This window comes from Phaseolus vulgaris, chromosome 10, assembly GCF_000499845.2.
Source record: "Phaseolus vulgaris cultivar G19833 chromosome 10, P. vulgaris v2.0, whole genome shotgun sequence".
In the NCBI taxonomy this organism is placed as follows: Eukaryota; Viridiplantae; Streptophyta; class Magnoliopsida; order Fabales; family Fabaceae; genus Phaseolus; species Phaseolus vulgaris.
This window is the reverse complement of record NC_023750.2, coordinates 23,487,739-23,500,711: the sequence shown is the minus strand read 5'-3', so window position 1 is coordinate 23,500,711 and position 12,973 is coordinate 23,487,739. Positions and strand designations below refer to the sequence as shown.

Genomic DNA, 12,973 nt, shown 5'->3' with positions numbered 1-12,973 from the left:
GACTTTCAATCTTGAAAGCACTGATGGTCTCTGATAAATATTACACGATTCAGCAATTCATTATTTTTTATTTTTCTTTTCAAGACTCTTATCTAAAACATTGAATACTTGGATAAACTTAAATTAAAAAAAAATAGGGAGCACTATTAAGTACACCCCAATTAGAAAAACTTAAATTAATATCCTGTTCCACTTCTCTTTCTCGATGAATTCTTACTTTATCTCTAAAGATGACAATAAGTATCTAAAAGAATCTAGACCTATATATAAAAAATCAAAGAGAATGATAAAACAAGAAGCCTTGCAGCTATTTTCAATGAACAGGAAAGTTAATGACTATACAAAGTAATCTCTTTTTACAAAATTGAGAGAAAAGTACATGCTTATAGTTATCATGCGCAGAGAAAATTAGAAATTAATATTCAATACTTACATTAGATTTATCAAACAATGAGTTTTCGGAAGGCAGGCAAAAGAAATCAGCATCAACACGCATTGGCCAACCTAACCGAAAACAATAAGCAGACCTACAAGTATGTTGTTAAAAATTAAAAAATTGACAGGCATGACAGTCAATACAGAGAAAAATTAAAGCATAAACTCATACCAGAAATATTCATTTAAATCATCATAGTTCCTCCACTGTGAATGCTTTGACCTTCCCTTTTTGCTGCGTGCAACTTCCTTTTGAGCAAGGAAATATCAATTTATTCATCAATGTGAAAAATAAATGAAATAAGTTTATATGGATGGACGGCCACAAACAAAAAAGGAAAGGACAAGCAGACTGTAATCAATGCAAGAAAAACCTTAGCAATCACTTTGTAGATAGGAGTGACAACTTTCCTTAAAAATGCTTCTTCTTCACCTCCATAAGCTGGCTTCACATTCTCTCCAGTCATCGGACTGACATTACCAGCAAGCATACCATACAAGTCAAAAGCCATCTACAGAAACCATATTCAAAAGAACCAATTCATGTCAATTTTCATAAGTAGCAAGTTACCATCAAAGTCTCAATTAAAACCAACAAGACAAATGTGACAATGTAAGCAAATGCCAAAACCATAGGGAGAATATACACAAACATGCACATTGCCTCCTAAACAGTCAAGAAAATAAGATTATGCAACACCAGGAAAAAAAATAACAAAATCACATGACAAACGCGTCTATATTATATTATAAGAAAGAACTACATGTTTCAATGCAAGCAATCACGGACATATATTACATATATTGAAGATAAAAAAAACAATTAATGATATAAACAAGGTACTATATCTTTCGAGACTGAAACTTACATTCATTAATTTTATAGTGTCAGAAACTAATGCAGGATGCAAACATTATAATGCTCTTAATAACCGTCTTTGATGGAAGAGGGCCAAGCACACCCTTCCATGAAAGGCAAGAGCCAAGTCAAGAACGTCTATACCCCAAGGCAAGAGCATCTAGACCATCCAAGACCAAGCTAGGAGCGTCTAAAGATCAAGCTAGGAGCGTCTAAGACCAAGCTAGGAGCGTTTAAGACCAAGCTAGGAGCATCTAAGACCAAGCTAGGAGCATCTAAAGATCAATCTCGGAGCGTCTAAGACCAAGCCAAGAGCGTCTAGAACAGGGAGACTTGGATCAAGCTATGAATGGAAAAAGGCCTAATAGCACATATTCCGTGAAGGCCCATCAAGTGTAGTTTAGCTTTAAATGAGGTGTAAATAGCATAACCATGTGGACAATTGTTTAATTTTCTGCACATTAGAATTAAGGAAGCACTAACCTTGATTAGCTAAAGGTTTCTAGAAGCCTTTACTAATAAAGGACCATGTGCACCCATGTGTCATGTGCACCCATGTGCTTCACATTTACATTTCATTTGGCTTACATTTGTGTAGCATTTAGGTCATCAAATCTGGTCCTCCTTAGCCTATAAAAGGAGGAGCCAACCTCATGTATTGCAAGATTATTGTGAGTAAAGTTATGCTGCCAACATTGTGCCAAACTTTGCTTCTACCTAGTTTCTAGGCTTTAATCTTCATCTTCCTTCACTTACCATAGGGCTGGCCGAACCTCCCTAATCCCATACATATCATGCACCTTCAAGATCACCATAGCTCCTAGGAGGATCTTGCACACACACATCCATGGCTTCCGCACCATCTTTCACATGATTCTAAGAAGAGCTTCATGAATTTGCCATCATTTGGTATCATGAGCATAGGTTCTTCAAATATGAGTTGTTCTTGGTCTTTTCAATTTTAGTTCTTATTTATTTCATGTTGTTCATCTTGTTTCCATAATTTTTTTGCTGTTTTTTAAATTTTAATTTGTTTTGGTGTGCTATTTGGAAGATCCAACCGGTGCACTTTGTTCAATTGATCTTGAACAATTCTTGTGCAATTTGTGATAGGATTCCATACACCTTTGAGTTGCTGTTTTCTTTTAGGTTTTTGAGTCTTTATTGCACTTTTAATTTGGTTCATATTATGCTCTTTGAGTCTTTTAATTTCTGAATCCATATATGTTTTGTCAAGTCATGTTCATCCACAATGTCATCAATTCATAGTAGTCCTTTGTTTGGCTTGATTGTTTCTTGATTTTGGGTATTTTTGCTTACTTTGAAACTGCTGTGATATTGGTCTTTTGGTGCCTTTTATTTTTAGTTTGAGTTCATATTTGTGTTTAGATCCTACACAAATTCTATTTCACAAAGTCCATTGTGTTTAAATTTTGGTCTCTTGCTGTTTTTGTTTCCAGTTTTTTTCCAGAATCCCCTGTTTTACATTCTCTGTGCTGACTGTTTTGTTCCAGAAAATTATTTTCACTCATAGGAAATTTTTGATTCTCTGTAATATGCAAGATTAGGCTGTTACAGAAAAGACAAAAAAAGAATCAGCTCAAAAGAGTCAATAGAAAAAAAATGATAAATATTTTAAAATCAGTGTGCAAATCTGGGCGCTACAGTTGGCGTGACTGAACACTGAAATTGAAAAAATTATTAAAAAAAAATGGCTCATGCGTTTGGAGTGATTCCAAAACCAGATTTTAGTTAAGATCTTGAATATCTTGCATATCAATTTTCAGAGGCAAATTCCAAAAGGGCAGCTCAGCATAAATTGGGGAAAAACACGTTCTCTGGCCCACAACAATTTTCCAGTGGTGCTGTTTTTTATTTTGTAATCTAATTCTAGTGTTATTCTTAGGATTATTTTTGTGTGCCTACCTTTATTTGAGTACCTTTATTTGCTTGTCTAATATTCTTGGAACTCTTTCTAGTTGTCACAATCTAACTCCATTTGTGTGGTACTGTTTTCCAATTAATTTGTTTCTTGCTTTTATTCTTTGACCTTTAAATTTGGTGCTGAAATTTATTCTCTTTTGGTGCTTGATTGAGTGGAAATTTGACTTGGGTAAGGTCTAGTCTTCTTGATAGGTGCTGGAATTGGAGAATTAGGACCTTCATTCTAAGGGGAACAAAGACAAAGGCAGAATCAAACACTTCCCAAAACACCACAAACACTTGGAGGACCCAACAAGAAAAGACAACCAAGGAAGTGCCAATAGCAAAAAAAAGGATCAACAAAGGGAGTTTTCTTACTTTTCTTTGCAACTTAACTTGTGTTAATTACTTCTTTAATTACGTGATTAGACGGTGAGTGTGTCTTCAAGGGCTCCAAGTGTCCAAGAAGCCTCACCTAGGGCCGACTAGTGTAGAGTTTTCTAATTAGCAATTGTTAATTGTATTTAATTGCATTTCCTTGCTTAACTAGCTACGCTTTTCATTTGTGATTGCCTTGTTTAAGCTTTGTTAATTCTTTTTGCTTGGTTAATTAGCTAGTTGCATTGCTTTCCTTGCATTAAAAAAAAAAAATCTGATTTCTACAACTTGATTGTGTTTAAGTGGTTTACTAAGAGAAAGTTTTGTGTGAAGCATTAAGGGATAGTCTTTGGCTAAGGCAAGGCTTGGTACTTAAGTAGTCCATTGTGACTCACCTCCCTTACCTGGAAGACTACCTTTTTTGACTTCCCTAAATTTTCTCAAGGTAAAATACTTGTATATACAAAGTTTTAGTCATGTCTTCTTCTTCTCATTCTACAAAGTCTATTGGAAGTGAATTAAAATCTTTAAAAACTCTTTTGAAAGAAGTTTCACAAACAGTGCAATCAATTGCATATAGACAATTGGAGAGTGAGACTAAACTTAATGTTTTGACTAAAGCAAAGGATGAGAAGTCTCACATTCTAAAAAAATTACCTTCTCATGCATATATCTCTAAAGATCATGATTCTTTTGGGGAGGGAAGCATTAGAGTAAATGATTATTATCAAGCACCCCCTAGAAGATATAGAAGAGATAGAAAAGAACAAGAAAACCCAAGAGAGGTTAGGGTAGACCAACCCCATTTCCATGGAAAAGAAAATATAGAAGCTTGCCTAGATTGGGAAATGAAGGTAGAAAAATTGTTTGCTTCCCATAAAGAAAGAAAGGAAAGAAAAATACAAAAGAAGAGAGGGGAAGTCGAAAGGGAAGCTAAAGAAAAAGAAGAAAAAGAAAAGCATGAGAAGACCCTTGAAGAACAAAAGGCGTGGGAGAAGAGTGTTCCTTCCCACAAGGTCATTCAACAAGACCAAAGATTTAAAAATACCTTTGAAAATATGTGTCTTGTTGAACAACCTCAAAGCCTTACCTTTTGTAAAGGAACACTTGCAAGCCTAAGTGAAAAAGAAGAGTCTTTAAAAGAAGCTTGCATAGATAAAAATGAAATAGATTATTTCTCATATGTGCTAGGATATCACCAAGTGAATGTCAAGTTTTTTATAAGCATCTACAAAAACAAATTTTTATGTGAAGTAGGGCCAGTAGGGCCTAAAGAAACTTGTCATGTCTTATTGAGACAACCATTGCAAAGTGTCAAATCCTTATAAACAATGGTTGTCACAACGAGACTATCCTTACACATAAGAGAAAAAGTCTTCATGAAGGAGAACTCATGGGACAAATTAGAGTTAATAAAACTCTAGAGCTTTTAAAAGGAAAACTTTTGTCCCCCATGAGAAAAGAAGTTCAAAGACATTACCTTAGGTACAATTCTTGTTTTCAAACTACACCCAAGGCAATGTCTCATGAACTCTATACTCCTTCACCTTTTGCAAATGATCCCTGGGAAGATATAAATTTCATATTAAAACTCCCTAGGACAACAAAAGGTTGTGATTCAATCTTCATGGTTATGGATAAACTTTTCTCTAGAGAAGTGATACATCTTCATGGTTTATCTTCAAGCATAGTGTTGAATAGAGTTCCAAATTTCGCAAACCATGATTTGAGGATTTCCTTTGGAAAACTTGCAACTAAGTTGCACCCTTTACATTCTTATCATCCTCAAACACATGGTCAAAATACATTTGAAAACCTAGCTCTTTCTACTATGCCTAGCATAATCATCAAGTGCACACACAACTCTAGAGATGAGCAAACATACCATAAAGTAGTTCACAAAACTACTTATTTTTCTACTTTTAAAGTTATGTGTGGCCAAAATCATCTTTCTCCTTTTAGGTTGTTACCATCTCCTATAGGATTTATGCCTAAAGAGAAAGTAACCACAAATGAATATTTTAAAATGCATACGATGATTAGAGACCACACACAACCATTAAAAGAGAAACTTTGTCCAAGGTTGCCAAAACCAAAAGAAAAACAAAAATGGCAACCTAGTAAAATTAAATTGCAAACTAACACCTATGCTTTATTTGATTATTTCTATAGGTGGACGTTTGATCCAGGAGGACAAGCTTTGGCGAAGCAAGAAGTTGCTATCCGAGATCAAGTCTGAAGATCTGAGGATAGGTCTTCTCAAGAAAGAGGAGATGATGGACACCATCCAGCCACAACCATTCCCTTAGGAAGCAAAAGCATTGGATTTGAGGACAAATCCTTTTCAAGAGGGAGGGGATGATGGAAGAGGGCCAAGCACACCCTTCCATGAAAGGCAAGAGCCAAGTCAAGAACGTCTGGACCCCAAGGCAAGAGCATCTAGACCATCCAAGACCAAGCTAGGAGCGTCCAAGACCAAGCTAGGAGCGTCTAAAGATCAAGCTAGGAGCGTCTAAGACCAAGCTAGGAGCATCTAAGACCAAGCTAGGAGCATCTAAAGATCAAGCTAGGAGCGTCTAAGACCAAGCCAAGAGCGTCTAGAACAAGGAGACTTGGATCAAGCTATGAATGGAAAAAGGCCTAATAGCACATATTCCGTGAAGGCCCATCAAGTGTAGTTTAGCTTTAAATGAGGTGTAAATAGCATAACCATGTGGACAATTGTTTAATTTTCTGCACATTAGAATTAAGGAAGCATTAACCTTGATTAGCTAAAGGTTTCTAGAAGCCTTTACTAATAAAGGACCATGTGCACCCATGTGCCATGTGCACCCATGTGCCATGTGCACCCATGTGCTTCACATTTACATTTCATTTGACTTACATTTGTGTAGCATTTAGGTCATCAAATCTGGTCCTCCTTAGCCTATAAAAGGAGGAGCCAACCTCATGTATTGCAAGATTATTGTGAGTAAAGTTATGCTGCCAACATTGTGCCAAGCTTTGTTTCTACCTTGTTTCTAGGCTCTAATCTTCATCTTCCTTCACTTACCATAGGGCTGGCCGAACCTCCCTAATCCCATACATATCATGCACCTTCAAGATCACCATAGCTCCTAGGAGGATCTTGCACACACACATCCATGGCTTCCGCACCATCTTTCACATGATTCTAAGAAGAGCTTCATGAATTTGCCATTAGTCTTGCTTAGGTTAAACATCAAGAAAGTACAAACACCAACTCTCCTAAAAGCTTATTCCATATAAATGCACATAATTACATACTCATCTAAAGCACCATCACAGACAATGGTTGAATCCCATCACCAATAGTTCTTATAAGTTCACTTTGTGTTTCTTCTTTTTCTTATAATAACTATCCTTCTCAAATTTAATCTAGTTTTCTTAGAGAAGAAATAAAGCAAATCAAAGAATGTAGAAAAGTGTAAATCGGTAAGAATTATGAAGCCTTTTGGAAAGGATATTTAAATATTTTGTACGTAGCAATGACAGAATTCAAAATATCAGTACCACTGGATTTCACTCATTCCTTAAGCTTTATTATAAAAGATAGTATACATTACACTAGACATTATCTGATAGCTAAATTGAATAACTTAAAATATTTTAGAGTGGAAAAGATAAGCACATGCAGAAAGAAATTGTAGCCTACCAAATTTACCAGATTAAGCATTGACAAGTTGTTCTAGAATACCTTCACAGCACCTTCTTCAACAATTGACATCCGGGACAGACGGTTGTAATCTAAACCAATCTTTTTCTTCAACTCCTCCATAAAATTAAAATTTATTTCATGGAGGAGTACATCCATACTCCATCAATCGGTCATCAAACAACTTACACAAGCCTGACATTAGTGTCTAGAGTTGGACACTCCTTCCAATTAAACCATTATGCATACTCAACAAAACCAGAACATCCAAAACCAGTACTCACAATTTAGTACACTTGTACTTGTGTTGCTTTCTATCTTATTTCCAAAACCATGGAATCTATGCATCCATGGACCGCAAGCATAGATATGCCCAAGCAACCTACTAGAGGTTTTCAAAATTTCAGGACCACCATCATATACTTATGATGTTTATTTAAAAACATAGTGCAGAATAAGCAAATAGTGCAGAATTGAAAACAAATGTGAAAACATAATGACTGGAAAAACTGGATCATAAACAGTGAATGAAAACAAATGGTTGGGATCTTTTTTTCTTTTTTTTTGAGCTGGAGCAGATTTAACTATGAACCTATAGCAACCCTTGTACACATAGCTAACCATAGATCAAACAAAGACCATCAAAAGGAGCCTACATAACACCTGGACCATAACCCTGCACTCCCCTCTTTCAAGCCACCAGAACCTCCAATCTATTCCAAAATAGCCTCCAATCTATTCCGAAGTTACTAGACCCTAGATTTAACAAAATCCTCAACATTTTTATTTCGGTCAAGCGTTAGGGATTATGCTTCAACTGATTCAAATAAGCAACTCAGAAAATCAATGCCAACTGAAGAAATCGACAATGGAAACAAAGAAAGGATAATGAAAACAAGAGCAAAATCGATGGTGATGACGGTGGTGTTGCGTTCGCCGGAGAGAACAATGGTGGAGCGTATAGGGGCGTGAGAGAGAATATGTACTGAGAAGAGGAAGAAGAAACCAATTACCGTGGTGAAGCAGCAGAAGCAGGTCCGGTGGAGGAGGAGAAACAGGTCCGCGTGGTGGAGGAGGAGAAACAGGTCCGTCGTGGTGGAGGAGGAGAAGCTCTATGGTAGAGGATGAGAAGTAGCTATACCGTGGAAGAGGAGAATGAGCTTTTTAGTCAAAAGTAGGAAAAAGTGTAAGTATTTTCCTGAGGTTTGAAAATACATCTTTGAAAAAGTTAAAAAAAAGATAATTTTTCTTTTTTTATTAAAAATATTTATATAAAATAAATAAAAATTAATTAATTTTAGTTAAATAAATATTTAAAATTAAGAATATTTTTTAAAAAATTTATATGTTTAAACTTACACTTTCAAAAAGTTTAAGAATTTAGTTATCAAATATATTAATTTTTTTTTTAATTTTAATTATATTTATTTATTGAAATTTGAGAAAATTTAAAATATTTTATTGATGTTTTACAATAAACATTTCAAACTTAATGAAAATTAAAAAAATTCCATTATTTTGATGAGATTTTAGAATAAATTAATGAAACTTAACAAAGGTTAAAAAGCCTCAACTATTTTGTAGAGGTTTTAAAGTAAACCTTTGAAAATTAACTAAGGTTAAAAAACCTCCGTTATTTTGCGGAGGTTTTGAAATAAACCTATGGAAATTAATGAAGGTTAAAAAAAACCTCAGTTATTTTGCGGAGATTTTAAAATAAACCTTTGAAAATTAATGAAGGTTAAAAAAACCTCCGTCATTTTGCCAAGGTTTTATAATAAACCTTTGGAATTTAAATAAGGTTAAAAAACCTCCGTTATTTTGTTGAGGTTTTAGAAAAAAACCTCCATTAATTAAATCAATTCCTAAGGTTATGTTAACCTCCGCTAAATAACCTTCGCTAAATAAACCTCCACTAAAACCTTTTTTTCTTGTAGGTGCACAGAAAACAATCAGAATTAGAAGGGTGAAAAAGTGGAATTATTATTTCACTTTTTACTGCATCTGCATATGCCACTGTTTTATATTATAAGGCTGATTCTCCCTGCACCCAATCAAATTAAACTGGCACCCAATTATGTATGTGAAAGTACTGAAATGTCCTTAATAAAAATGAAATTAGGTTAACTTAATTGTGCACCCAATCACACACCCAACAGCTTCGCACCCAACAGCTTTCGTTCTCGCACGAACGCAACAACCATGAACAACCTTCGTTCTTGCACCAACGCAGTCGCCGCCAGCGCCACCTTGGTTTTCGTTGGCATTTCTCCTATGAGGCAGCGGAGGCTTGATCTGAAGGACCCCTTGAACGAAGACGAACCCAGGAGCGTGAAGGTCTTCCATTGTTGCGCAAGGTCAGTTTTAACATGCGTGTGTGTTACAGATATGCTTGTGCGGAACTCATTTTTGACTTTCAGATATGCTTCTCTGTAGCTCACCCTACACATTTTTTCAAAATAAAGAAGACAAGGATACAAGGGAATTTTCGAAAGTTCGTTGGGTGCCAATCAAAATTGATTGGGTGCAGGAAGCAATTGCCATATTACAAAAGGGATGCCACTGTTTTATATTACAAAAGGGGAAAAGAAACTCTAATGGGCTTTTGATAAACAAAAACGATTAAGGCCCAAACTAAAAAGAAAAACAAAAGGGCAAAAACAGTAAAACCCCCTCAAGTTTGGAGAGTAGTTTATGAAAGGTTGATTTTCTGAACTGATTGGGAGTAATTGGAAGAGACCTGGTAGTAGTTTTTCCCTTCCCACATGACAATCAATGTCTATGTGTTTAGTTCTTTCACGAAAACTATTGTTGTGTGTAAGGGTCGGCATGGATGGATTGAAAAATCCAATCCAAATCCAAATATTTGGATCAGATTTTAAATCCAGATTTATATTTTTTTATAAAAACATTTTAGATTTTTATAAATTCAAATCCAAATATTTGGATTGGATTTTAAATCCAGATCCATAAAAGATAAATTGGGATGATATGAATGAGGTAGCATTAATCTATCCTTCTGCTTAGTTATATAAACCAATCTTTCAAACCAATTAAATTGATGATAAAAGAACAATTTTTCTTAATGTAAGTTAGTATCACTTTTTTTTCACAATAATATTATAACATCAATTTTTTTCATAAACCTCCATGCACTCTCAGAAATATAAAAGTTATCCTTTCATGTCATGAAAAATATTCTAGATTAAATGATTAAAAAAATTACAAATTATACAATATAAAAGTTAAAAAATTAAATGATGTATTCTTGCAGTGTCAAACTGTGAAAATTAATTATTAACTCTAAATATATTTTCAATCATTCACTTTTTAATTGTATAATCTAAAATTATATTTTAAATTTATATAATCTGCAATTAATATTTTTAATTATACAATTTGTAATTAATTTTGTAGCAGTGTAATTAATTTGTAATTAATCTCATGAAAATATATTTCCAACTCAATTAATTTTCCTGAGTTTCAAAATTTGCAATTAAGTTTCACAATTTGAAATTAATTTTTCTATTTTCAATTAAATAAAAATTAATCTTTTTCTTTTGAACTATGTTCCAAAAGTACATTTCCATTTCAAATTCTGAAATCCAAAAAATTAGATAGCTAAATCCAAAAGTTTATTTTTCTCTTTCCAAGTAGCATGTCAAATGCAAATGCTAAATGCAGATTGCCCTCAAATTGACATTTCGTGTCATTCCAGTGCACTCAATATTATTGCTCCCCGTATCCAATTAGGTGTCCCATCTTATAACGCCCCGAGGTAGTGGAGAGGGAGCTTAGAAGTTTAAAATTTGGAAATTCAGATTTTCTAATTTCTATAATCTGTATAAACAAAATGGAAATTTGATCTGAAAAAAATTGTAAAATATAAATAAAATAAAAACTGGATTGAAATATATGGATCTTTAGTGGATTAGACCAGTGCAAAAAGTAGAGCATTTTATCATCTAACTAGATTTTTTGTCCACCCTTAGTTGTGTGCAATGTGACGTGCAGATTGGCTATCACAGAAAAGGCTTGCATTGTTGTTGGTTACCACATGAAGATCTTCAAGAAGATAGTTGAGCCATTGTACTTCACAACAAGTAGTTGCAAGGGCTCTATATTCCGCTTCAGAAGAAGATCTTGACATCGCACTTTGCTTCTTGGTTCTCCATGACAACAACGATTCTCCAAGATAAACAAGGAATCCAGTGGTGGATCGACGTGTTGTAATGCATGAGGCCCAGTCAGAATCAGAAAAGAGCTTTAACTGAACATTATTATTTTTGGGATAGTAAATACCTTGCGCGGGCGATGCCTTTATATATCTCTGAGTATTCATTGAACAACTTGGTGATGCAATCTTGAAGGTACTTGAACAAATTGACTTAGGAATTGTACAAAAAAGCTAATATCTGGTCTTGTATGAACCAAATATAAAAGCCTTCCAATAATCCTTTGGTATGTACCAATGTCATGCACTGTTGAATCTTGATCAAAAAACTTTTCATTCTTCTTAGTCATGGTGTGACTGTTGGCTTTGCATTCAACATACCTGCATCAACTAAAATTTCCAGTGCATATTTCCTTTGGCATATATGGACGCCATTTTTGGTTATAGCAATTTCTAATCCTAAGAAAAACATTGACTGACCAAGATTTTTTTTTAAATACTATATTTAAGGAATTTTTAACATCCTTTATATCTTTCATGTTGTTACCAACAACTAAAATATCATCAACACATATGAGAAGAGCAATAAAAGATGTTCCAAAAGCTTTAATAAAAAGAGATTTATCTGCCTTTGAACGAGCAAAATTAATACTAAGAAGAAAAGTAGTGAGTTTGTCATACCATTGCTTACTTGCCTGCTTTAACCCATATAAGGATTTGGTTAGGCGACAAATTGATTGAGTTCTTTTACTGGTTACACCAGGGGGCAACTCCATATAAACCTTCTCTTGCAAATCACCATGCAAGAATGCATTATTCACATCCAATTGTTCAAGATGCTAGCAGGCACAACAATGATAGTTCGAACAGTAGTGAGCCTGACCACATGTGAATAAGTTTCCATGTAATATATGCCTTCACGCTGTGTATACCCTTTGGCAACAAGTCTCGCATTGTACCTCTCTATTTCTCCATCAGCTCTGCGTTTAATCTTATAAACCCACTTATAGCCGATGGGTACTTTGTTAGAAGGAAGATCCATTATTTCCCAAGTTTTGTTGGCTTGAAGAGCTTCTATTTCTGCATTCATGGCTTCTATCCATTCAGGAAATTGTTTTGCTTCTTCATAACTTTGTGGCTCGGTTTGTGAGGATATGGATAAAGAGTAGTTTAGTTGTTTTTCTGAAAGATTTTTGTAGGATAAAATAGAGCTAAGAGGATAACGCACCTTTCTATTTTTTTCTAGTTTCTTGCTACATGGTGACATCATGATTTGGTGATGATAGTCCTCCAAGAATGCTGGTGTTTTTCTGATCTTAATTAAACGTCTCAATTCTTCATGTGGAGTACAAGTTTCGGCTTCATTTTGCACAGGAAGATCGTTATATATTTGTCTTGTGAAGTCATTGTTTTCTTGGACAATTTCTTGCTCATCTCTGTCACTTATGTTATAAAAGAAAGTTTCATAGAAGACTATGTTTCTAGATACAAAAATCTCTCTAGAGTTAACATCTAAAACAACATACCCTTT

The 12,973-nt window shown here is 34.5% G+C and overlaps 1 protein-coding gene and 1 long non-coding RNA gene across 2 annotated transcripts; one reads left to right on the top strand and one right to left on the bottom strand.

The window, feature by feature from the left end:
* Positions 1–359: 359 nt before the first annotated feature.
* Positions 360–8,399, bottom strand: LOC137818927 (callose synthase 3-like). The gene is made up of 4 exons (XM_068622590.1): positions 8,282–8,399; positions 810–906; positions 608–684; positions 360–527 (listed from the first exon to the last, which is right to left on the bottom strand). The coding sequence occupies exons 2-4, from the start codon at positions 900–902 to the stop codon at positions 416–418; spliced, it is 282 nt and encodes a 93-aa protein (XP_068478691.1). The 5' UTR covers positions 903–906; positions 8,282–8,399; the 3' UTR covers positions 360–415.
* LOC137819565 (uncharacterized) lies at positions 1,957–6,595 on the top strand. The gene is made up of 2 exons (XR_011082332.1): positions 1,957–2,218; positions 3,419–6,595. It is a non-coding gene; the product is annotated as an uncharacterized lncRNA (long non-coding RNA).
* Positions 8,400–12,973: the final 4,574 nt, after the last annotated feature.

Excerpts from the sequence above, each read along its gene's own strand:
- LOC137818927 (XM_068622590.1), bottom strand. The coding sequence starts at position 902 with ATGACTGGAGAGAATGTGAAGCCAGCTTATGGAGGTGAAGAAGAAGCA. Across the intron at positions 685-809 it reads TCTACAAAGTGATTGCTAAG|GAAGTTGCACGCAGCAAAAA; the intron begins GTTTTTCTTGCA and ends CTTGCTCAAAAG. Across the intron at positions 528-607 it reads GATTTAAATGAATATTTCTG|GTCTGCTTATTGTTTTCGGT; the intron begins GTATGAGTTTAT and ends ACATACTTGTAG.